Raw genomic sequence first — 27,694 nt, forward strand, 5'->3', positions numbered from 1 at the left:
AGTAGTGTCAAAGCGCTTTGAGTACCTTGAAGGTAGAAAAGCGCTATACAAGTACAACCCATCCATCCATCCATTTTCTACCGCTTTCTCCCTTACGGGGTCGCGGGGTACAAGTACAACCCATTTATTGTAAAATATGTCGATTGAAAGGGGGTGTGTGACATTCATATTTTGTCAATATTCAATGTTTTATCGTTGATTGAACAATGTAAAATTCCATTTAGCATTCAATCAGACATTATTGTGAGGTTTTGCATTAGTGTTCCTAAAAATACATGGACACATTTTTTTTCTCTAAATGTGGCCCCCGAGTCAAAATAACTGCTCAGGCCGGTTCTAATGTATTTTTACACAATATATCCCGCCCTCTTATGGCTTCCATTACGTGATGACGTAATTACGTACGTACATAACACATGCTCGTGGATTAGCTCTAGGTGTTGTTAGCTTATAATAACCATTTGGATAGTTAGCATTAATTATCACTGAATGTATGTTCTATCATAACAACAACATGACTGCAAGTTCTTTGTTGCTTCTCTCGGACTGCTTTTGTATGTGTGCACGCACTCTTGTGCGTACGCGTCGGTGAGACCGCGTGAGCGACCGCTGTAAACACCGATCATTTTATCCGTGACGGTAAAACATTTTGTTACATTAACTTTGTAATTGTGGAGGGAGGTTGTGATTAGCACACTGCAGGTATGAAGATTAGCGACCCCGTCTGGGTGGCTGGAGACAGCGCACCCTCAGACGGGGGCGTGGCATGGGCAGGACGGCGAGACGCAGCTGGCAGGTGATTAGATGTCGCAGGTGGTACGCGTTAATCTAATCATCTGTTGTCTTTTTAACATTGATCGAGCAGCAGAGGAAGTTTTTGTGGAGAGACTGAAAAGTCGATGAGCAGAGATTGAGTTTAAAACAAACGTGTGAGATTAAAACCTGTCAAAACCTGACCCACTGGTTTCCAGCGTGCATCTGTGGTACTTGTGAGTAAAGAAGCTTACTATTGGCACCCAACGAAAAAAAAAAAAAAGAGAGAAGCTGCGATGTCGTCACCAAGCCCAATTGAAGCGCTGGGGCAGCTGTTGACAGAAATATCGACCGCAAATCACCGACAGATGGAAGCAATGCAAGGCCAAATCGCGCAACAGAGCTGGATTCTGCAGGATGGTGGAAACAGAAGATCCCCGTATGGACATGTTCGAGATCACAGCCAAGTCGTGCGGCTGGCCGGAGGAGGAGTGGGCGGAGCGGCTGCTGCCATTGTTGGTGGGAGAGGCGCAGCGAGCGGCGCTCAGCCTGCCACCAGCGTCCCAGATGAGCTACCGGGACATGAGGAGGGCAGTGTTAGACCGGACGGGAGGATCCAAAGAAGACTACAGGATAAAGTTTAGAACCATGAAACTTGGTCAAGATCAGCGGCCTTTTGTCCTGGGCCAACAGCTGACAGATGCGCCAACCAGATGGCTGCAACCCGGAAGAAAAGAAGAGGTGATTGAACAAGTGATCCTGGAACAATTCCTGGAGGCGATCCCGGCGCGGACGTCAGCGTGGGTCCGCTACCACCGACCACAAGAGCTAGCAGCAGCGGTAGCCTTGGCGGAGGACCACCTGACGGTACAGCGGGAGAAGGCTGCAGGAGGAGGGGAGCGGCCAGTACCAGCGCCGCGAAAAATGCGGTCACCACCAGCAGAGGGAGCCCAGCCGTGGACAAGGCCACGAAACATGAATATTTTTTCTCCTCCGCAGGGCCCGGCCGCAGCAGACACTGCGTGTCCCCCGCAAACAGCACCTTGAATGCCGGGGCAGGTGTGCTGTAGGTGTGGACGGCTAAGTCACCTGCAACGGGAGTGTCCAGCGATGGAGGTGGGGCAGGTGATCCGGGTGGTCGACCCTCCAGCCTCCTCCCCGGGACCGGGAGAGTCATACTATGTACCAGTAAGGATACAAGGGAGTATACACCGGACGATGGTGGATTCGGGTTGTGAACAAACCATGATTCACCAAAATCTGGTTCGACCCGGGGTATTGAGTAAGGTTACACGGGTGCAGGTTAAATGTGTGCATGGGGATATTCACACGTATCCCATTGTGCCGGTGAAAATTTTGTTCAGGGGGGAAAAATATAGTGTTAAGGTGGCAGTAAGTTCGTGCCTAGCGCACCCCTTAATCTTGGGAACAAATTGGCCGGGATTTAAGGGGTTAATGAAGCAGTGTGCAGGGGTGCGTTCACGGACGGTAGGGAAAGGGGATACCCGCGCTGTTCTCATCGGCGACGCGAGATTATCCGACGTGGCCCAGGGGGAGGGGGAAGGGGGGCCGGCGGGGACTTCCCAGGAGGTTTCCCCGGTGCCCCAATGGCGCCCCACGGATGATTTTCCACTCGAGCAGTCTCCAGATGACACTCTGCGCGAGACCTGGGACCAAGTGATTGCAATTGATGGGCAGCGGGTTCGCCCGGGGATAACGCGGGATTTCCCTCATTTTGTATTGATTAGGGACAGACTATACAGAGTGAGCCGTGACACTCAGACAGGGGAGGAAATTACCCAATTGTTGGTACCAAAAAGCCGTCGGGAAATGATTTTCCAGGCAGCACATTTTAACCCAACGGCCGGGCACATGGGATATGATAAAACACTTAATCGGATAATGGCCCGGTTCTGTTGGCCAGGCATTCGGGCAGACGGGCGCCGCTGGTGCGCGGCATGCCCGGACTGTCAACTAGTCAACCCTGCGGCCACTCCTAGAGCACCTTTGAGGCCATTACCACTCATAGAGGTCCCGTTTGAACGAATTGGCATGGACCTCGTCGGGCCATTTCACCCGAGCACCCAGGGATATCGCTTTGCACTAGTCCTGGTGGATTATGCAACGTGCTATCCCGAAGCAGTGCCACTGCGCTCCATCTCTGCAAAGAGTGTCGCGCAGGCACTGTTTCAAATTATTTCCCGAGTTGGAATCCCGAAAGAGATTCTAACTGACCAGGGCACGTCCTTTATGTCACGCACGTTAAAGGAGCTGTACGGTTTATTGGGGATCAAGTCTATTCGGACTAGCGTCTACCACCCACAGACAGATGGGCTGGTGGAGCGGATGAATAGAACTTTGAAATCCATGATCCGGAAGTTCGTACACGAGGACAAACCAAATTGGCATAAATGGTTGGATCCCCTGTTATTTGCAGTGCGGGAGGTTCCCCAGGCCTCAACAGGATTTTCTCCATTTGAATTATTGTTCGGCAGGAAGCCATGGGGGGTATTGGACCTAGTTAAAGAAAGCTGGGAGGAAGGTCCACGCCCCAGTAAAAAATGAAATTCAGTACGTCATGGACTTGAGAGCAAAACTCCACATATTAGGGCACTTCTCACGTGAGAATTTGCTCCAAGCTCAAGAACGTCAACAGCGCCTGTATAACAGGGAAGCGCAACTTAGACGATTTTCACCGGGAGAGAAAGTACTTGTGTTACTCCCAACATCCAGCTCCAAATTACTCGCCAAGTGGCAAGGACCCTTCGTGGTCACACGACGAGTGGGTGACGTGGATTATGAGGTCAGGTGGTCTGACCGGGGTGGGGCCACACAAATATACCACCTCAATCTACTAAAAGGGTGGAGGGAAGCGGAGCCCGTCTCCATGGTGACGGCGATAGCGGAGAGCGAGGAGCTGGGGCCGGAGGTTCCCCCCTCCCCTCTCCGCTGTGATAATCATCTTACGCTGTCCAAGAAAGCAGACGTGGCCAAGTTGCAGCAACATTTTGCTGACGTGTTCTCTCCCTGCCGGGCCGCACGACTCTCACCCAGCATCACATAGAGACCAGCACGGGCGTGACTGTGAGGTCTCGGCCCTATAAGCTACCCGAACACAAACGCAAAGTAGTTCGGGAAGAATTAAAAGCCATGTTGGAATTAGGAGTGATAGAAGAGTCCCACAGTGCATGGTGTAGCCCCATAGTTCTGGTAAGGAAGTAAGATGGGTCTGTACGGTTCTGTGTAGACTACCGCAAGGTGAATGATGTGTCACGTTTTGACGCCTATCCAATGCCCCGGGTCGATGGGCTCCTGGACCGGTTGGGCACTGCTCGTTTTTATACGACACTGGATTTGACTAAGGGCGACTGGCAGATTCCCTTGTCTCCAGAGTCCAAGGAAAAAACGGCATTCTCCACTCCGGAAGGATTATACCAATTTGTGACCCTTCCGTTCGGCTTGTTCGGGGCGCCCGCCACATTTCAGAGACTCATGGACCGGGTGCTGCGACCGCACGCTGCATATGCCGCCGCCTATCTGGATGATGTCATCATCCAGGGGAACAGCTGGGCGGAGCATATGCAGAGAGTGGGCGCGGTACTCGAGTCCCTGAGGCGGGCAGGGCTCACCGCCAACCCGGCGAAGTGCGCGGTTGGCCGGAGGGAGGTACAGTATCTGGGGTACCACTTGGGGGAAGGCAAGGTGCGACCTCAGATAGATAAAACCGCAGCAGTTGCGACCTGCCTGACCCCGAAGACAAAAAAGGAGGTGAGGCAGTTTTTGGGGCTGGTGGGCTACTACTGGAGGTTTGTCCCCCGGTTTGCAGACCTGACCAGCCCACTAACTGACATCACCCGGAAAGGTGCCCCAGATCTGGTCCAATGGACGGAGCAGTGCCAGCAGGCATTCGAGAAGGTAAGGAAAGCACTTTGCGAGGAGCCGGTACTGCACATGCCTGATTTTTCTATCCCATTTTGTTTGCAGGCGGATGCATCGGGCAGAGGACTGGGAGCCGTTTTATCTCAGCAGCGGGGGGGCACCGACCATCCGGTCCTGTATATCAGCAGGAAATTGTCTGAAAGGGAGGTCAGATACAGCACGGTGGAGAGGGAGTGCCTCGTCATCCGGTGGGCGGTCGGTGCCCTCCGGTACTATCTGCTGGGACGCCCATTCAGCCTCTGCTCGGACCACAAGCCCCTCCAGTGGCTCCACCGCATGAAAGATGCCAACGCGTGGATCACCGGGTGGTATCTCGCTTTACAACCCTACAATTTCAGAGTGATCCATAGGCCGGGAGCACAGATGGTCGTGGCGGGCTTCCTCTCCCGCGCTCAGGCCGGGGGGGGGGGAGTAAGTGCGGCCAGACGGTGCCCGGCCTAAGTCTGGCGGTGGAGGTATGTGGAGGGAGGTTGTGATTAGCACACTGCAGGTATGAAGATTAGCGACCCCGTCTGGGTGGCTGGAGACAGCGCACCCTCAGACGGGGGCGTGGCATGGGCAGGACGGCGAAGCGCAGCTGGCAGGTGATTAGATGTCGCAGGTGGTACCCGTTAATTTAATCATCTGTTGTCTTTTTAACAGTGATCGGGCAGCGGAGGAAGTTTTTGTGGAGAGACTGAAAAGTCGATGAGCAGAGATTGAGTTTAAAACAAACGTGTGAGATTAAAACCTGTCAAAACCTGACCCACTGGTTTCCAGCGTGCATCTGTGGTACTTGTGAGTAAAGAAGCTTACAGTAATTATCAAAAGTATAGACAATTGTCAAACAAATGTGTTCCATTACACCACTAATGGTAACATAACCCAGCAAGCAAAAAACATTAAAATAACATTGAGATTTTGTTCAATTAGATCCGGACATTGAGCAGCTCAAACCTAACGTGTCAACTAACATGCTTTTTGACGACGTTTAATCAATGTTGGGTTCTGATTTAAATTTGACAATTGAATTTTAGCAATTTTACAACCAATAGTCTACAACACAAACATAATGTTGAAACATTTTTGTTGACGACATTTATTCAATGTCAGATTGTGACGTGGATTTGACTATTGAATTTTGGTCATTTCCCAAACAACAACATGGATCCAACGGTGCAATTTACAAATACAACTATTTTGCAACGTTGTTTCAAAGCCAGTTTTAAAGGACATCTATGTATAATCCACATTATATCAATGTCTTGTGCCTGCTGGGCCGCTAGCCGGTGGTGTTCTTGTTATATTTTTTGCTTTGAAAAATGTTACTGTAAGTTGCAAAACAGCACTTTTATATAGTGTCCAGGCTTCTCTCCTCAAATTGAGCCAAATTGAATTCTGTCTCTGTTTGATTCTTTGCTTCTTGTCCTGTTGGACAGATGTCATCAGTGTTTGAACCTGACATCTTCAATACATAATAATTTAAGACTTAATTTCAGCCAAAAGTATGTACAAGATTGTAATTGTAAAAATAATGTAATGAAGGCACACTATTTTAATATTTTAATGTGGCGAGGGATGACTGTATTCCATTTCTCTGCTGCGCTGGGTTATGTTCTTACCAGCTGCAACTATGATGTACGGATCTTTCATGAGGGTCAGCAGTGGGGTCCCCTTCTGACTCTATGAAGACAAAAGGTAGAATAACATCACAATTTAAAACCATGAATTTGAAATGTTATTTTGTAAAATGTACCTCTATTTTTTTTTCTCTAAATATGTCCAGATCTAATCTACCTTCTTTCATTAGTGTTGGCGTGAGGTACTGGGATGTACTTTGCTTTAATAAATCAGAATCAGAAATACTTTGAATTCATCCATCCATCCATCCATCCATTTTCTACTGTGTCCCTTTCGGGATCCAGGGGTGTGCTGGAGCCTATCTCAGCTGCATTCGGGCGGAAGGCTGTGTACACCCTGGACAAGTCGCTACCTCATCGCAGGGCCAACACAGATAGACAGACAACTTTCACACTCACATTCACACACTAGCGCCAAATTCAGTGAGGTAAAAATATCTGAGGTGGAAATACTTACTTCCGGTTCTACTTTAGCAGGTTGAAGTACAAAGAGCTGTAAAGCTGGAAAAAATTATTATAATTTTTTTCAATCCAGTCCAAATATAATCCAGTTTAAAATGTTCAAATGCTTCTAGAAAAATCCATTTTATTTTTATCAAGGGAAATATTGCAATGCGTGTGTACCTCCATCGAACAGAGCCAGAAATGCCAGAATGAGGAAAGGAGCGGTCTTCCCAACAAACTCATACATCACACTACCGAATGGGGGTCCAACTGCAAACAACAAACTGGATTATTCAGTGAAAAAGATGACACTTTTACAATGACAGTGATAACTCGCTTTTGGTGCGTCCCACAATTTGTAGGATGGGGTTTTTCTTCAGGAATTTACAGCAAAGATTAGCCCTGGTTTTTGTATATAGCAGTCACTACGTTTCCATGCATTAAAATTAGTCCGATTTCTCAAACAGTTCCTTTTTCTTTACTTTTACACTTGTGTGTGTGTGTGTTAGGGGGGTGGTGGGGGGGGTTATTTTATTTTAGCGCGGAGAACTGAATTACTTTTCAGGTTGACCAATGATGCCACACTAGGATTTGGGGATCTTTATAACTTCTTTTAAATTATGTCTGCTGTAATATTGGCACAGACTACAAATAGTGTGTTTCTAATGCCTATGCTGATGTTAAAAAAAAGACAACTTCAACAGATTATCTTAGATTGCACTACGAACATGACGCTACTACCAAGAATATATCGGGTCCGATGCAAAGAACGGCGGAATAGTATTTTTGAAGGAATTTTCGGACAAAAATCATTGAAACAAAACTTTTTATTGTCTCAAAGTTTTTCAAAAGGCTGAATTGGTAAAAGGAGTTTTAAAGGCCTACTGAAAGCCACTACTACCGACCACGCAGTCTGAATGTTTATATATCAATGATGAAATCTTAACATTGCAACACATGCCAATACGGCCTTTTTAGTTGACTAAATTGCAATTTTAAATTTCCTGCGAGTTTCTTGTTGAAAACGTCGCGGAATGATGAGGCGTGCGCGTGATGTCACGGACTTTCAGGAAATATTAGCGCTGCACCACTAGCGGCTAAAAGTCGTCTGCTTTAATCGCATAATTACACAGTATTTTGGACATCGGTGTTGCTGAATCTTTGTAATTTGTTCATTTAATAATGGAGACTATAAAGAACAATGCTGTTGGTGGAAAGCGGTGGATTGCAGCTGTCTTTAGCACCGAGACACAGCCGGTGTTTCTTTGTTTGTTGTGAAGCAGAGCGGTCAAGCGAACATGTTTTTTCTACGTCAACCAGCATGTTTTTGGATGGGGAAATTGTGATATATATCTTACCGAAGACATCAGCGGATTATTCGTCGTCCTGCAGCAGCTGTGAGCTTTGCTCCTCCGCTTCTCTCTGAGGCACTGCGTGTTCACCGCAGCCATCCGACCTCGATGTATGTCTTTACAATCTTTACAATCTCACTAAAACACTATTAAAACAATAAGCAGATAAGGGATCTTCCAGAATTATCCAAGTAAATGTGTCTAATTACATCTGAAACGCTCACACTGCCGCCGCCCGGAGTCAATGTTTTTTTTTTTATTATTATTTTTTTTTTGTAGTCCTTTACTACCAATATGCTAATTGACAAATCTTTAATCCTCGCTCAAATTAATGGGGAAATTGTCGCTTTCTCGGTCCGATTTGCTCTTACTGCTGGTGGCTCCCATTATAAACAATGTGAATATGTGTGGAGCCCTGCAACTTGTGACGTCACGCGCACATACTTCCGGTAAAAGCTGGGCTTTTCTATTAGCGACCAAAAGTTGCGAAGTTTATCGTGGATGTTCTCGACTAAACCCTTTAAGCAAAAATATGGCATTATCCCATAATGATCAAGTATGACACATAGAATGGACCTGCTATTCCCGTTTAAATTGGAAAATCTCATTTCAGTAGGGTTTTAAATCCGAAGGAAAAGACTGTTCATGTCCCGACTGATATCCAGAGGAAGATTGCTATGGTTCTGGATTAACTTGCCAGTTGTGCATAATACAGAGTTGTTGTTAATCAGTTGGAGTGCACAAATGCTGCGTGAAGAGGTTTGTGTACGCTTTATTATTCGCCTTTAATGTACCTGCTTCATTATCTTTCATCTCATTCGTATTTTGTTCGGGGATCCGAATTAAGCCGTTATTTGACATTTCCTTAGCTACCTTCTTAAATAAATCTGTTCTTTTTTTTTTTACCATTGATGCACTTCAAAATGTTCTGTTCTTTTAATTTGTCTCCTCTTCGTTACAATTGTTGCTTATGTTTTGATTGAATGGCATCTGCTTCCTGGTTGTATCCTGCCTGTTGAGACTGGCAAATGCGCGATACCGAGGATCCTCTCCAGCCACACACACCCCCTGGAGAGATCTGGTTTTCAAATTGCATAATCCAGATGTGTTAGTCCGAGATTTTCAAAAACCGAAAGTGTTCCCGTTGGTTGAAGGAGGCTTATTTAGAGCCGAACTATTTGAGAAATCGGATTAAGTTAGTGCATGGACACGTACTGAGTGATTCTGCATCTGGTCGGTCACGACCAGGTCTTTTGACTGGTACAGATGGGATGTTTGTGTCATGATCCACGTCTTGGATCATGGCATATTCTGGTTTTGGTTCTGATTGTTATGTCCTCATTTTCAATACAACGCAACTGTAAAAAATGTTCATAACATCGGAGGCTAGCAATCTGTGTTTTGTGGTAGTGTGCTTACAATTATGCTTCATATAACTTGCTGAATTGTAAACTAAAAAAAAGGATTATATTTTGTCATTTCTCTTTTTTCCACCACGCGCACCTGCCCTTGATTAGTTATCTCCCTATTTAAGACCGCCTTTGTTGGACATTCTTTCTTTGACTCTTGTTTGTTTCACGCTACAGTTGACGTCGCTCTTTCCAGCATTGTGGTAACTACCTTTGTGTACATTAGCTTCCATGCTATTTCAGTTGTTTGTCCCTAGCTCATACTAGCGCTTTCTGTTTTGTTTGTTAGTGCATTCGAGCAAGTGTTTTTGGTTCTTAGTCTGTTTTAGTTTGTATAAATAAATTATTGTTCCTACCTCACGCTGTGTCCATCGTCGCTGCACCCACGAGAGAACAATTCGTCACCACAATGCCAACAAGACGTCACAGTTTGCAAATAACATTATAGGTCTTTTTGTAGGTCTTTTGACTGGTACAGATGGGATGTTTGCAAATAAGTACATTTTCTTTTTTAAGTGACCGCTGAACTGAGGTGGGTAGTGACATGATGTATTTATTCCGTTACATTTACTTAAGTAACTTTTTGGATACTTTTTACATGTCAGGACTTGTCCAGGGTGTACTCTGCCTTCCACCCTCTGCACAAGAAGTGGATGATGGATGGATAGATGAAGTACATGTCAGAGTACAGTAGTTTTATTGCAGCATCCTTTTTTAATTTCACTTGAATAATTTTGTGCAGAAGAAACATTACTTTTACTCCGTTACATTTAATTTCATTCTTATCACTGCATTTATTTATATTATGTCATAGTGTATTGATTACTGTTTAAAAAGACAAATTATTTTGCCTTGTTCAAGCGACTTCTTCCAGCGGGCCTTTTCTCCAATTAAACTTCTTCCAGCGGGCCTTTTCTCCAATTAAAGGACCCTGGTTGTCACATGACCCAAACTACAAAATTCAAACAATAATTTATTGAATGAGAAGACAAAATTAAACTATTTGTGCTACATTACACACAAATAACAACATTTAGTGTTTGTAATCCAGTAGATGTCCCTGCAATCCCCCACTCCATATTTGCAAGTGGGTGACTGCACTTTTAATTTAGCTTACAATTCCGCTACAGAATTAAATGATTGCCACCCTCACTGCTCTGTTTTCTGACAGAATCCTAAAGGGAAACTGCAGTTTTTTTCAATCATTATGAAAGACATGACGACAGATGTATTTTTTTAAATGCATTCTAAGTATTGAATACACGTAAATAAAAAAAAGTCTGCTTACATTGGAGCAAATGGGAGCTCCACTGTTATGCCCATAAAATTCTATAAATAACCAATCAAAAAGCGCCAACAAAACTCCATTTATATTTCATGACTTGAATATTAACCAAATATTAGTGATATTGTTATTATTAGTTCTAACACAGACAAACAAACCATCACTTCCTTTTGTCCTCACGTCTACATCATTGAGTGGTCAGCTGCTTCCTCACTTCTTTGCTACCTGTAAGTTTATTCTAGATCATAAATCATGCCTCTCCCCCAAAATTAGATGGCAGAGGATATAATCTGACAAGTTGGGACACTTTGACAGCCATGTAAGACCTGGAACTGGTGAGAACGACACAAAAAGAGCTTGTTTCCCTACCCCGTTTCTTTGCTTGGATTATGAGACATTTTTCACCTAAATGGAAATATTTGAACATCCCAGCAGTCCACATTCTAATGACAGCGGACATTGTACAGTAAATTGTGTTTTATTATGTTTGTTGGCTCTCATAAAATCTGCAGAGAGCAGAAATGAGCGATGGAATAAAACATTTGTTCTTTAATTTAATGCGCCGCGTATGCTTAAAATGACCAAAATACGTAAATATTAAATGCTATTATAAATTTGCTTATCCATTCATCCATCCCTACCTACGGCTTGTCCCTTTTGGGGGCGGCTGGAGCCTATCTCAGCTACATTCGGGCGGTAGGGCGGTTTACACCCTGGACAAATCGCCAAAGTTTGCTCACTACTACATTAAATATATACTTACATCAAGTATATAAAACCCTAGTGGGGGTATTTAGAAGTTTTTTAGGGCAGTGGTTCTCAACCTTTTTTCAGTGATGTAACCCCTGTGACCATTTTTTTTTATCTCAAGTACCCCCTAATCAGAACAAAGCATTTTTGGTTGCAAAAAAGGGATAAAGAAGTAAAATGCACAGCACTATGTCATCAGTTTCTGATTTATTAAATTGTATAACAGTGCAAAAATATTGCTCATTTGTAGTGGTCGTTCTTGAACTATTTGGAAAAAAAGATATAAAAAATAACTAAAAACTTGTTGAAAAATAAACAAGTGATTCAATTATAAATAAAGATTTCTACACATAGAAGTAATCATCAACTTAAAGTGCCCTCTAAGGGGATTGTAATAGAGATCCATCTGGATTCATGAACTTAATTCTAAACATTTCTAAACAAAAAAAGAAATCTTTAACATCAATATTTATGGAACATGTCCACAAAAAAATGTAGCTGTCAACACTCAATATTGTATTGTTGCATTTCATTTCACAGTTTATGAACTTACATTCATATTTTGTTGAAGTATTATTCGAGAAATAGATTTATAAAGGGTTTTTGAATTGTTGCTATTTTTGGAATATTTAAAAAAAATCTCACGTACCCCTCAGCATACCTTCAAGTACCCCCAGGAGTACGCGTACCCCCGTTTGAGAACCACTGTTTTAGGGACTCTATAGGCAGAATTGAACGGCTCCAAAGGCTGTATTACAACCAAACTTTTGATTGAATTTGTTTAATATTTAGGATGTGTTTAAAAAAATCCAACTGTCGTCATGTCTTTCATGATGATTGTGAACGATTGCCGAATGGCGTCATACAGCAGTCTGTACAGCAGTTGTGTGACCCACTGTAAAAAATAAAAACACATATGTGCTCAATGAGTGTTCTGCTGCGTTTAGAAATCTGCTGTCAAAAGTCAGCAAGTACGTTCCCAACTACTATTTAACTGTCCTTGCGGGCCGAAGCCGACTATCAAGGTAAATATTTCTGCGTGACATACCTGAAGCAGCTCTGGATCTTACAGAAGCATATTGTTTTAACGTTGTATTTATGATGTAAAATGTTGGTTGGGAAATGACCAAATTCCAATGGTCAAATCGTTGTCAGAACCCAACAGTGATTAAACTTCGTCAAAAGCTTATTGTATCAACGTTATGTTTGCGTTGCTCAACGTCAGGACCTTATTCAACAAGTTGTCAACGTTGTTTCAATGTCTTGTGTCTGCTGGGATGGCTCTTTGAATGGAGCCAAACCTTGAGGAGCCATTCCTTTTAAAGAGCCGTTTGAAAGACAGGCTCGTTAGTATAGTTTGTGTTTTTCTATCAAAAAACAATAACTAGTAGGTAGCAGGAATAAAATACGATGTGGATTAGATTAATTTCAATCTGTCATTAAATCTGGATCTCACTGGACCGGTTCGCAGCTGAGTGTGAAGCGACTGGGATGAGAATCAACACCTCCAAGTCCGAGTCCATGGTTCTCGCCCGGAAAAGGGTGAAGTGCCATCTCCGGGTTGGGGAGGAAATATTGCCCCTAGCGGAGGAGTTCAAATAGCTCGGAGTCTTGTTCACGAATGGGGGACGAGTGGATCGTGAGATCGACAGGCGGATCGGTGCGGCGTCTTCAGTAATGTTGACGCTGTATCGATCTGTCGTGGTAAAGAAGGAGCTGAGCCGGAAGGAAAAGCGCTCAATTTACCGGTCGATTTACGTTCTCATCTTTACCTATGGTCATGAGCTTTGGGTTATGACCGAAAGGACAAGATCACGGGTACAAGTGGCCGAAATGAGCTTCCGCCGTCTGGTGTCAGACATAGGGTGAGAAGCTCTGTCATCCGGGGGGAGCTCAAAGTAAAGCGGTTGCTCCTGCACAATGAGAGGAGCCAGATAAGGTGGTTTGGACATCTGGTCAGGATGCCACCCGAACGCCTCTCTAGGGAGGTGTTTAGGGCACGCCTGACCGGTAGGAGGCCACGGGGAAACCCAAGGGCACGTTGGGAAGACTATGTCTCCTGGCTGGCCTGGGAACTCCTCGGGATCCCCCAGGTGGAGTCTTGTCTTCAGCTTTAGAGGCGTCTTTGTGTTTGTCAGAGCTCATGTACAAACCCTGTTTCCATATGAGTTGGGAAATTGTGTTTGATGTAAATATAAACGGAATACAATGACTTGCAAATCCTTTTCAACGCATATTGAATATGCTACAAAGACAACATATTTGATGTTCCAATTGATAAACATTTTTTTTTTGCAAATAATTATTAACTTTAGAATTTGATGCCAGCAACACGTGACAAAGAAGTTGGGGAAGGTGGCTATAAATACTGATAAAATTGAGTAATGCTCATCAAAAACAACGTTTCTAAAAATGCAATTGCAAGAAATTTAGAGATTTCAACATCTACGGTCCATAATATCATCAAAATGTTCAGAGAATGTGGAGAAATCACTCCACGTAACGGCCGGAAACCAACATTGAATGACCGTGACCTTCGATCCCCCAGACGGCACTGTATCAAAAACCGACATCAATCTCTAAAGGATATCACCACATGGGCTCAGGAACACTTCAGAAAACCACTGTTACTAAATACAGTTTGTCGCTACAGCTGTAAGTACAAGTTAAAGCTCTACTATGCAAAGCGAAAGCCATTTATCAACAACTTCCAGAAACCCCGCCGACTTCTCTGGGCCCGAGATCATCTAAGATGGACTGATGCAAAGTGGAAAAGTTTTCTGTGGTCTGACGAATCCACAATTCAAATTGTTTTTGGAAATATCCGACAAGGTGTCCATCCAGACTGTTATCGACGCAAAGTTCAAAAGCCAGAATCTGTGATTGTATTGGGGTGCAATAGTGCTCAAGGCACGGGTAACTTACACAACTGTGAAGGCATCAATAATGCTGAAAGGTACATATAGGTTTTGGAACAACATATGTTCCCATCTAAGCGCTGTCTTTTTCATGGACGACCCTGCTTATTTCAGCAAAACAATGCCAAGCCACATTCAGCATGTGTTACAACAGCGTGGCTTTGTAAAAAAAGAGTGCGGGTACTTTCCTGGCCCACCTACAGTCCAGACCTGTCTCCCATTGAAAATGTGTGGCGCATTATGAAGTGTAAAATACGACAGCGGAGACCCTGGACTGTTGAACGACTGAAGCTCTACATAAAACAAGAATGGGAAAGAATTCCACTTTCAAAGCTTCAACATATATTTTCCTCAGTTCCCAAACGTTTATTGAGTGTTGTTAAAAGAAAAGGTGATGTAACACAGTGGTGAACATGCCCTTTCCCAACTATTTTGGCACGTGTTGCAGCCATGAAATTCAAAGTTAATTATCCATCCATCCATCCATTTTCTACCGCTTATTCCCTTTCGGGGTCGCGGGGGGCGCTGGCGCCTATCTCAGCTACAATCGGGCGGAAGGCGGGGTACACCCTGGACAAGTCGCCACCTCATCGCAGGGCCAACACAGATAGACAGACAACATTCACACTCACATTCACACACTAGGGCCAATTTAGTGTTGCCAATCAACCTATCCCCAGGTGCATGTCTTTGGAGGTGGGAGGAAGCCGGAGTACCCGGAGGGAACCCACGCATTCACGGGGAGAACATGCAAACTCCACACAGAAAGATCCCGAGCCTGGATTTGAACCCAGGACTGCAGGACCTTTGTATTGTGAGGCAGACGCACTAACCCCTCTGCCACCGTGAAGTTAATTATTATTTGCAAAAAAAAAATAAAGTTTATAAATGATACATTTTATAAATTATAAATTATTGTATGGAGCTTTTCTACCTTCAAGGTACTCAAAGCGCTTTGACACTACTTCCACATCTACCCATTCACACACACATTAACACACTGATGGAGGGAGCTGCCATGCAAGGCGCTAAACAGCACCCATCAGGAGCAAGGGGTAAAGTGTCTTGCTCAGGACACAACGGACGTGACGAGTTTGGTACTAGGTGGGGATTGAACCAAGGACCCTTAGAATTTCATGGCTGCAACACGTGCCAAAGTAGTTGGGAAAAGACATGTTCACCACTCTGTTATATCACCTTTTCTTTTAACAACACTGAATAAACGTTTGGGAACTGAGGAAACTAATTGTTGAAGCTTTGAAAGTGGAATTCTTTCCCATTCTTGTTTTATGTAGAGCTTTAGTTGTTCAACAGTCCGGGGTCTCCGCTGTCGTATTTTACGCTTCATAATGCGCCACACATTTTCGATGGGAGACAGGTCTGGACTGCAGGCGGGCGAGGGAAATACCCGCTCTCTTTTTTTACGAAGCTACGCTGTTGTAACACGTGGCTTGACATTGTCTTGCTGATCTAAGCAGGGGCGTCCATGATAACGTTGCTTGGATTACAACATATGTTGCTCCAAAACCTGTATGGACCTTTCAGCATTAATGGTGCCTTCACAGATGTGTAAGTTACCCATGCCTTGGGCACTAATACACACCCATACCATCACAGATGCTGGCTTTTGAACTTTGTGCCTATAACAATTAGAATGGTGATTTTCCTATTTGTTCTGGAGGACACCATGTCCTCTTTTTCCAAATTTAATTAGAAATGTGGACTCGTCAGACCACAGAACACCTTTCCACTTTGCATCAGTCCATCTTAGGTGAGCTCTGGCCCAGCCAAGCCGGCGGCGTTTCAGGATATTGTTGATAAATCCCGACCTATTACAACTCTCGTCACGTCCGTTGTGTCCTGAGCAAGACACTTCACCCTTGCTCCTGATGGGTGCTGGTTAGCGCCTTGTATGACAGCTCGATCCTCCATCAGTGTGTGAATGTGTGTGTGAATGGGTAAATGTGGAAGTAGTGTCAAAGCGCTTTGAGTACCTTGAAGGTAGAGAAGCGCTTTACAAGTACAACCCATTTATCATTTATAAATGGGTTTGGCTTTGCATAGTACAGCTTTAACTTACACTTACAGTTATAGTGACCAACTGTAGTTACTGACAGTTGTTTTATGAAGTGTTCCTGAGCCCATGTGGTGATATCCTTTACACACTGATGTCGGTTTTTGATGCAATACCGTCTGATGGATCAAAAGCCCGAAATACCATCGCGTACATGCAGTGATTTATCCAGATTTTCTGAACTTTTTTATGATTTTACGGACCGTAGATGGTAAAATCCCAAAATTCCTTGCAATAGCTCGTTGAGAAATGTTGTTCTAAAACTGTTCGACAATTTGCTTACAAATTGGTGACCCTCACCTCATCCTTGTTTGTGAATTACTTAGCATTTCATGGAAGCTGCTTTTATACCCAATCATGGCACCCAACTGTTCTCAATTAGCCTGCACACCATGTTCCATATTAGTGTTTGATGAGCATTCCTCAACTTTATCAGTATCTATTGCCACCTTTCCCAACTTCTTTGTCACGTGTTGCTGGCATCAAATTCCAAAGTTAATGATTATTTGCAAAAAAAAAAAATGTTTATCAGTTTGAACATCAAATATGTTGTCTTTGTAGCATATTCAACTTATTACAGGTTGAAAATGAATTGCAAATCATTGTATTCCGTTTATATTTACATCTAACACAATTTCCCAACTCATATGGAAACGGGGTTTGTAGATGTTTAATTCAGTATTCAGGATGTCATTAGACGAGGGGCCTAACCAGGCACAAGACATTGATACGTTGATCATACATACATGTCCTTTAAATTAAATGATAAATGGGTTGTACTTGTATAGCGCTTTTCTACCTTCAAGGTACTCAAAGCGCTTTGACACTACTTCCACATTTACCCATTCACACACACATTCACACACTGATGGAGGGAGCTGCCATGCAAGGCGCCAACCAGCACCCATCAGGAGCAAGGGTGAAGTGTCTTGCTCAGGACACAACGGACGTGACGAGGTTGGTTCTAGGTGGGATTTGAACCAGTGACCCTCGGGTTGCGCACGGCCACTCTCCAACTGCACTACGCCGTCCCGAGGTAGTTAAAAATTAGACTTTGAAAAAAAGACGTTGCTTATGTCATCGGATTTGCGGCCTTATGTTTTGGACACTCGGGTGAAGAGAGGGGCGGAGCTTTCTACCGATCATCACCTGGTGGTGAGTTGGCTGCGATGGTGGGGGAGGATGCCGGACAGACCTGGCAGGCCCAAACGTATTGTGAGGGTAGGCTGGGAACGTCTGGCAGAGTCTCCTGTCAGAGAAAGTTTCAATTCCCACCTCCGGAAGAACTTCGAACATGTCACGAGGGAGGTGCTGGACATTGAGTCCGAGTGGAGCATGTTCCACTATTGTCGAGGCGGCTGATCGGAACTGTGGCCGCAAGGTAGTTGGTGCCTGTCGAGGCGGAAATCCTAAAACCCCTTGGTGGACACCAGCGGTGAGGGATGCCGTCAAGCTGAAGAAGGAGTCCTATCGGGTTCCTTTGGCTCATATGACTCCGGAGGCAGTGGACGGGTACCGACGGGCCAAGCGGTGTGCGGCCTCAGCGGTCACTGAGGCAAAAACTTGGACATGGGAGGAGTTCGGGGAAGCCACGGAAAACGACTTCCGGACGGCTTCGAAGCGATTCTGGACCACCGTCCGCTGCCTCAGGAAGGGGAAGCAGTGCACTATCAACACCGTGTATGGTGCGGATGGTGTTCTGCTGACCTCAACTGCGGATGTTGTGGATAGGTGGAAGGAATACTTCGAAGACCTCCTCAATCCCACCAACACGTCTTCCTATGAGGAAGCAGTGCCTGGGGAATCTATGGTGGACTCTCCTATTTCTGGGGCTGAGGTCGCTGAGGTAGTTAAAAAGCTCCTCGGTGGCAAGGCCCCGGGGGTGGACGAGATCCGCCCGGAGTTCCTTAAGGCTCTGGATGCTGTGGGGCTGTCTTAGTTGACAAGACTCTGCAGCATCGCGTGGACATCGGGGGCGGTACCTCTGGATTGGCAGACCGGGGTGGTGGTTCCTCTCTTTAAGAAGGGGGACCGGAGGGTGTGTTCCAACTACCGTGGGATCACACTCCTCAGCCTTCCCGGTAAGGTTTATTCAGGTGTACTGGAGAGGAGGCTACGCCGGATAGTTGAACCTCGGATTCAGGAGGAACAGTGTGGTTTTGGTCCTGGTCGTGGAACTGTGGACCAGCTCTATACTCTCCGCAGGGTTCTTGAGGGTGCATGGGAGTTTGCCCAACCAGTCTACATGTGCTTTGTGGACTTGGAGAAGGCATTCGACCGTGTCCCTCGGGAAGTCCTGTGGGGAGTGCTCAGAGAGTATGGGGTACCGGACTGTCTTATTGTGGTGGTCCGCTCCCTGTACGATCAGTGCCAGAGCTTGGTCCGCATTGCCGGCAGTAAGTCGAACACATTTCCAGTGAGAGTTGGACTCCGCCAAGGCTGTCCTTTGTCACCGATTCTGTTCATAACTTTTATGGACAGAATTTCTAGGCGCAGTCAAGGCGTTGAGGGGTTCCGGTTTGGTGACCGCAGGATTAGGTCTCTGCTTTTTGCAGATGATGTGGTCCTGATGGCTTCATCGGACCGGGATCTTCAGCTCTTACTGGATCGGTTTGCAGCCGAGTGTGAAGCGACCGGAATGAGAATCAGCACCTCCAAGTCCGAGTCCATGGTTCTCGCCCGGAAAAGGGTGGAATGCCATCTCCGGGTTGGGGAGGAGACACTGCCCCAAGTGGAGGAGTTCAAGTACCTAGGAGTCTTGTTCACGAGTGAGGGAAGAGTGGATCGTGAGATCGACAGACGGATCGGTGCGGCGTCTTCAGTAATGCGGACGTTGTACCGATCCGTTGTGGTGAAGAAAGGAGCTGAGCCGGAAGGCAAAGCTCTCAATTTACCGGTCGATCTACGTTCCCATCCTCACCTATGGTCATGACCGAAAGGATAAGATCACGGGTACAAGCGGCCAAAATGAGTTTCCTCCGCCGTGTGGCGGGGCTCTCCCTTAGAGATAGGGTGAGAAGGTCTGCCATCCGGGAGGAACTCAAAGTAAAGCCGCTGCTCCTTCACATCGAGAGGAGCCAGATGAGATGGTTCGGGCATCTGGTCAGGATGCCACCCGAACGCCTCCCTAGGGAGGTGTTTAGGGCACGTCCAACCGGTAGGAGGCCACGGGGAAGACCCAGGACACTTTGGGAAGACTATGTCTCCCGGCTGGCCTGGGAAACCCTCGGGATCCCCCGGGAAGAGCTAGACGATGTGGCTGGGGAAAGGGAAGTCTGGGTTTCCCTGCTTAGGTTGTTGCCCCCGCGACCCGACCTCTGATCAGCGTAAGAAGATGGATGGAAGATGGATGGAAAAAAGACGTTGCAAAAGACTTGTTTTTTCAAATTGAGACAATGTTGGTGTCTAATGTTGGATCCACATTATTGGTTGGGAATTTACCAAATGTTAAAGGTCAAATCAAGGTCAAAACTCAACATTGATTAAACAATGTCAAAAAGCATGTTGTTCCAACGTTAGGTTTGAGTTGCTCAACGTCAAGTCCTAATTCAACAAGTTCTCCATGTTGTTTTAAATGTTTTGTGCCTGCTGGGAAGTCTGTAGCTCTGTATAGAAATTAACATGCACACAAGTATTAGAAAGCCTTCATAAATCCAAATATATAATTTAAAAATGTTACCACAGTTTGTCTGTAAACAAACAAGGACATGTGAATGAGGAGGAACCTGATCGACCTGCACAGAACCAAGACCTCAACCCTAACAATTTTGGCAGCCAAGTCCAAAGCCTGAAGGAAATCTTTCTCTTTTCTTCAGTGTTTTACTCCTGCATGTGTCTCCCATGTTTCCATATACGTTTGTCACTCTCATTGATTCGAGTTCAAATCGTTTATAGTTGTGCTTACCTAAAACTCCCATTGCCAGACCTCCAAGGGCAACCCCTATGGCATGTCCTCTCTCCTCGTCGTCTGTGTACACACTTGCCAGCAGTCCCATCCCTGAAAATACACACATAATACATACATCGTCTTATACTTGACATTTACACTGGGGAAAATAAGTATTTGATGCCTTGCAGATTTTGTAAGTTGCCAAAATATGGACACTACCTCACTAGTGGTTAGAGTGTCCGCCCTGAGATCGGTAGGTTGTGAGTTTAAACCCCGGCTGAGTCATACTAAAGATGTTAAAAATGGTACCCGTTGGCAATCAGCATCAAGGGTTGGAATTGGGCGTTAAATCATCAAAATTATTCCTGGGCTCTGCCACCGCTGCAGCTCACTGCTCCCCTCACCTCCCAGGGGGTGAACACGAGATGGGTCAAATGCTGAGGACAAATTTCACCACACCTAGTGTGTGTGAGACAATCATTAGTACTTTAACTTTGACGGTGGGTAGGACCTCTCGACTTTCATGAAAAAGCACATGTAAAATATCAATTAATGAATAACCTAGAGCTTCATATGAAATTTCAATGCAAACATATTCCTAATTTTCTAGCCACTTCCTGCTCTGTCACTGATAAAAATATAATGGAAAACACCCCCAAACATTCTGGCTTATTTAGGTTCAGAGGTGCATAGCAACAAGCTACATTTACTGTTACATTTATTTAGGTAACTTTTTGAAAAAAGTGTATTTGTCAGAAGAGCATTTATTCTTCGTATTTTTGCGAAGAATAAATGCTACTTTTACTCCGTTACACCGAGTTTCATTCCGATCAATACATTTATTTATATCACAATTAATGATCTATTGATTAAAGCTAATGAAGAATATTCATTTGTCAGCGAGTCTTCTTTCGACATGCACTGTCACATGACTCTGTTTTCCCAATCCAACATACGCTTTGTCAAGACTAGGACTTTGGTGCGGTTTGTTTTCCCGTGGTGCAAAGCGACTCAACCGGACACGACGTGAAGGTAAAGACATCTTTTAATTAATCCATCAAAAAGTGAAAACAAAAGGCGCTCACAGCGGAGGTACAAAACTTGGCTAAGAAAACAAAAACTATTACTATAATGTCCACAGTTTGGACATGAAAACATGAACTAAAAAACTCACCAAACTGTGGCTTGAATAAACAAAAAAAAACTTACGTGGCAAGAAAAGAGCAGCAGGAACTATGACCTGGACAGAGTACTCAGAGTGTCAAGAGTGCAGAGCATGAATGTAATGTCGCTAGGGTGACTGCCTGGCAACTACAGGCTTAAATAGTGGTGACGTGACTAACAACAGGTGCGTGAGTCCAAATGAATCAGGTGCGTGAGGACAGGGGAAAACTAATGGGTTGTCATGGAAACAAAACAGGGAGTGACAAAACAGGAACTAATGGAGTCTTGAAGTAACATATTACAACTAAACAAAACATGATCACAAAACATGACAAGCTTTAGTGATATATGACTCCATTTCACCAATCAAATGGAGAGGAATAATAAGCTGTTGGTATGATATAATAAAAACTTACTTGTTTAATAAGTGCCAAAATGTTCCCAAAGAAGAGACTTTAATTAAGTAACAAGATACCAGCACATGCCGGCTGTTTGAGTAATTGGTAAGCAAAGACCTCCTAAAATAGCGATATTTTTGTATTTCACTGATGATTCTAAAACCCCCGAGTGTCATTTAAACACATTAAAACAGTACCAACACCAGATTGCAGTGGAAATGTGTAGCTATCTCTTATATTCGCAGCTTGACAGTTGCCAGCGCTAGCTTATTAGCATGAAGCATTCTCTTCTTTTACTGTATTTACGTTCCCACGCAGCTAAACAAGCTGAAATGACCACCATCGCCCCGTAGTGTACGAGAGGCACACTGCGTATGGCCAAAAGTCGCGTTAGAGATAGAGCATGGAAATTAAAATTTCACATGTAGCTGTGAAAATAGAAAAAAATAAATTATTTGAAAAATCAGACTCATTTAGTGCATCAAAACGTACTGACTGTCAAAAGTGAAATGACGTCAGAAAAGTCAGCACAAATATTCAATGACTACTTTCAAACTGGTAAAAAAAAAACATTTACAGTATCTCACAATTTGCCTCAGTAGAAATGTTCACATTTCATCCGACAAGAATTCAATTTTTAACAAGAGAAAACACGTTGCAGTAAGTTGCATATGATATTTAAGTTTTTTTTTTCCACATCAACTAGTTATTGTCCAAGAACCATTACAAATAGCTACTAAATATGGAGGTTATGTTGCCTTTATTACAAATGACACTGAATTTATGTAACTTAATTTTTCATGTTTGAGTTTTATGAACTGAATTTTTTTTTAAAACAAATAATGCTGACAATTTCATTGAAAAAAATGTAAAGCCAAATGCATGCGTTTAAAAATTCACAGTATAAAAATTCAACATTTTAAAAATTTGTGTATGAAATTTCTGTGTATACAAATGCAATGTTTTAAAAATCAGTGTTCAAAAATGGAGTGTATAAAAACTGAGTGTATAAAAATTCAGTGTAGAAAAATTTGCTGCTTCAAAAAGCAAGACCCACTTCGGGTGAATTAAAACTGAAGCAATCGAGCCTGTCAACCAGCCAATGAGGTGTCAATATTGAAGTCATGTAACACGAGTCTTGCAAAACAGCATAAAAAAGGCAGTTAATTGGGTTACCTTCACATAATACAACATACACATTTCAATGCGGCTTGCTGGATATTTTCAAACTGTAGAAATGATTCCAATGGTTAGATTCTGCACTTTTGAGTGACATTTGGGTTACCACGGTAACTGGTAGAATAGAATAGAATATAATGGACTTTATTGTCATTATATTTGCATATAACGAGATTAAAGACTCCAACTTAATGCTAATAAATAGCACAAGAGGTAAAAAAAGGAAAAAACTAACAATTGAAATAAACAGACTATCCATCCATCCATCCATTCATTTTCTACCGCTTATTCCCTTTCGGGGTCGCGGGGGGCGCTGGCGCCTATCTCAGCTACAATCGGGCGGAAGGCGGGGTACACCCTGGACAAGTCGCCACCTCATCACAGGGCCAACACAGATAGACAGACAACACTCACACTCACATTCACACACTAGGGCCAATTTAGTGTTGCCAATCAACTTATCCCCAGGTGCATGTCTTTGGAGGTAGGAGGAGGCCGGAGTACCCGGAAGGAACCCACGCATTCACGGGGAGAACATGCAAACTCCACACAGAAAGATCCCGAGCCTGGATTTGAACCCAGGACTGCAGGACCTTCGTATTGTGAGGCAGACGCACTAACCCCTCTGCCACTGTGAAGCCCATAAACAGACTACTATCCAATAAAAATAATAAGCAATCCTGTACAATATATAAAACACTATAGAAATACAAAATACTGTACAATATACAGAACAAGACAAGAGTACCGAAGTAATAAATAACAATCAGTGTTGGACGCATTGCACTCGAAGGGTAGTATTGCACAGTAGGGTTTTAGGGCATGATATTGTATAGAGGTGAATTATTATTATTATTATTATTATAAGTCAGAGTTCAACATGGTCACAGCTTAGAGAAAGAAGCTGTCTCTGAGCCTGTTTGTACTGGCTCTGATGCACCTGTAGCCCCTGCCTGATGGTAACAAGTCGAACAGGTGGAAGCCAGGGTGTGTGCTGTCCTTGGTAATGTTTTTTGCTCTGTAGGCATTCACATAATGCTCTCTTGGTATATTGCACCTTGGCAGCCACCGTATTTGTTATTGTGTACTGCGCATGTGCAAGACGGTTCTGATCTTTATAGGTGCTGTGATAACAACCAGTATGGACTGAGAGCTGGACCAGCAAGTAGCAAATAAACAGAGTTCACTTTAAAAAGTATTTCCCTCCGTCTGGTCATTCCACATGGTGTCAGAAGTAAACGCGGACACTTTGGAACGTGCAACTTGCCACAGATCACACAGCTACATCAAGTCATAACCCTGGACCTTTTATAACGTTGCTAATGGCAATTCCTACGCGCGCCGTGCAACATGTCAGACGGCTTCCGCAGACCGGACCCTCTCGTCTTTGATGAATACATTGCAGAGAACTGGTGAGTGTTTGAACAGGAATATGACATTTTCATCGCGGCGGCACACTATGACAAGCCGGTCCGCACACAAGCCTACATTCTCCTCAATCTAGCAGGATCGGAGGCTGTTGAGAGAGAAAGATCGTTTGTTTACACACCGGAAGTGAGAGGACCTGCCGCTGACGGCGTACCAGGCCTGGTCATCACTCGGGCTGAGTCAAAAGAGGACCCCGAATGTTTAAAGAGGAAATTTCGGGAGATATGCAGTCCCCAAATAAACATCACAATGGAGAGACATAAATTCAACACAAGGTGCCAGATCCAAGGTGAGACAGTTGAATCATATATCACAGATTTAAGGATTAAAGCAAAGAGCTGCAACTCTGGGACATTACAAGATGAGCTCATTTGTAACAGACTGGTCTGTGGCATACTGTACTGTAAATGATGATAACATGAGGACAAATCCGGCTACGTGACAGTGAGCTAACTCTAGCTAAGGCAGTCTCCTTATGTAAAATATATGAGCAAACTGAGCAACACACAAGAACATTATCATTGCCACATACTCCTACTAGTGTTGACAGTCTGCAGTACAAATATGGAAGGAGGCAGAGATTTGAACTGCGGCAGAGGCCACAGACAGAAAAAGCTTTACAACCTATTGTCAGCTGTAATAATTGCGTTGGTAGCCATTATGCCAAAAGAGAAACTTGCCCAGCTTTTGGTCAACAGTGCCATGTTTGTAAAAAATGGAACCACTTCAGGAAATGCTGCTGATCAGCGCAGAGATACTGAAGGAAACAGTTTTCCAGGGAATCCATCCACCAAGTCGAAATGGATCTGGCCACAGGCAACGCTACCGACAATGAGACATTCTGTATTGACGGAATAACACCAGTGGTCACAGACAAAACAGACTCCAACGTGCTAAAAAAAGTGTAGCATTTGCAACTATACACGTTAATGACAAGCCCGTCGAAATGAAAGTCAATACAGGAGGACAATGCAATGTCCTTTAATATGATGCCTTCAAAGATGTGGAGAACGGGGAACAATTTGACCGTTCAATAATCATCAACCGCGTATGGGAGAAATCTGATTAGCCGGCTTGGCTCAGTTGTTTTGCAATGTAAACTAGCAGGTCAGCGACATGCACTACAATTCCACATCGTGGAGAAAAATTTCCAGCCACTACTAGGTTTCAAGCAAGCCTGCACATGAAACTGGTGACACTGAGCAAAGACGTTCACCTACTCAGTGTGGATACAGATGCCAACTTTCCACATAAGATATTCACAGAGTATCCAGATCTGTTCAAAGATGAACTTGTCAAGTTACTGGTGACATACTCCATGAAACTGGACCCTGAGGTGCACCTTGTTGTCTGCCCAGCACGCCGCATCTCTGTAGCCATGCAGGACAGAGTGAAGGCAGAACTTGACAGGATGGTAGGCATGGGTGTCATCACTACCGTATATGAGCCAACTGAATGGGTGTCATCCATGGTAGCAAAAAACAAGAAGCAGACAAAGGATATACAAATCTGCATTGACCCCAGAGACCTCAACACAGCTTTAAAGCACCCCTATCATCCGATGCTGCAGTTGAAGAGGTGGCATCACAGATGGTGAACGCAACATTGTAAAAGCTCTTTCTGGCAGATCCCCTTGGATAACAAGTTTTCCCTACTAACCACATTCAGCACACCCTTTGGACGCTACAGGTTTCTCAGAATGCCGTTTGGAATAAATTCAGCCACTGAGGTATTCCAGCGCACAATGGAACAGATTTTTGCTGGTTACCCCTGTAACATTATCGTAGACAACATCATCGTCGGAGGCCGTACTGAGGCAGAGCACGACGCAAACCTGAAGAGAGTGCTTGACCGCGCACGCACGGTTTATCTGAGGCCAAACCCCCTCAAATGCAAGTTCCGGCTGACAGATGTCAGTTATGTCGGCCATGTGTTCACTAGTGAGTGCCTGAAGGCGGACCCTGACAAGACTACAGCGATTACAGAGATGCCTGTTCCTAAAGACATCACGGCTCTCCAGCGATTTCTTGGCATGATCAACTACTTAGGAAAGTTTGTGCCAAATCTGAGTGAGCTGTCTGACCCTCCGAATCAGCTGACTCACAAAGACACTGTAAAGTGCTGGCTGAAGCAACACCAGGATGCCTACGACACACTAAACAAATGTTTTTCCTGTTCGCCTGTCCTGGCGTACTACAACGTCGACCTACCAGTCACGCTCACATGTGATGTTTCACAACACGGGCTGGGGGCCAATTGCCTACGCGTCAAGAACAATGACTCAAACAGAGACACACTATGCCCAAATTGAAAAACAACTTCTTGCAGTAGTATTTGCATGTTCACGATTTAATGATTATGTCCACGGCAAGCCGGTCACCATAGAAACTGACCACCAACCTCTGGTCACAATCATCAGAAAGTTGATCTACACAGTCCCTGCATGACTTCAACGTATGATGCTGCAGCTGCAGAAATATAACATTGACCAGGGTTACAAAAAGGGAAACAGATGTATCTGGTTGATACTCTGTCACGCGCCCCCAGGGCGTCCACACTTGAGCATGTGAACGAGTTAAACGACTTTGAAGTGATGTCAGTCAGTCGAATCTCACCCAGCCGCCTAGACGAATTAAAGAAACACACAGTAGAAGACGACTTAGTACAGACCCTCTCTTCTGTTATCAGACACGGATGGCCTGATAAACAACACAATGCCCCACTGTGCATCAGTCAATTCTTCCCGTTCAGAGACGAACTTATCATCGAGGAAGGGGTCATCATGAAAGGTCACAAACTTGTCATCCCCCAGTCACTACAGACAGTTTACACAGACATTTTGCACAGAGGACACCCAGGTGCAGTCTACTAAACGCAGAGCCCGAGATCTAGTGTTTTGGCCCAACATGAGCAGAGACATTGACAGAGCAGTACTCCCGTGCTCTGTTTGCAACAGCCAAAGGCACCATCAGCAGAAGGAACCACTGCAGCCACATCAAGTTCCTGACCTACCATGGTCTATAGTGGCAACCGACATCTTTGAATGGGATGGCAAGCATTTTCAGATGCTCGTAGACTCGTACTCTGGCTGGT

General features: G+C 44.5%; 1 protein-coding gene across 2 annotated transcripts in view; it reads right to left on the reverse strand.

Moving 5' to 3' along the window:
- The window catches only part of slc18a2 (solute carrier family 18 member 2), a 147,162-nt gene that overhangs the window by 27,268 nt on the left and 92,200 nt on the right, over positions 1 to 27,694 (reverse strand). For both annotated transcript variants that reach the window (XM_061911106.1, XM_061911107.1), the window contains 4 exons: positions 20,448 to 20,540; positions 6,936 to 7,025; positions 6,769 to 6,812; positions 6,294 to 6,354 (listed from right to left, as the gene is read on the reverse strand). In XM_061911106.1, coding sequence (XP_061767090.1) covers positions 6,294 to 6,354; positions 6,769 to 6,812; positions 6,936 to 7,025; positions 20,448 to 20,540 — 288 coding nt within the window. The remainder of the gene's footprint in view (positions 1 to 6,293; positions 6,355 to 6,768; positions 6,813 to 6,935; positions 7,026 to 20,447; positions 20,541 to 27,694) is intronic.

This window comes from Nerophis ophidion, linkage group LG09 (genome assembly GCF_033978795.1).
Source record: "Nerophis ophidion isolate RoL-2023_Sa linkage group LG09, RoL_Noph_v1.0, whole genome shotgun sequence".
NCBI lineage: Eukaryota > Metazoa > Chordata > Actinopteri > Syngnathiformes > Syngnathidae > Nerophis > Nerophis ophidion.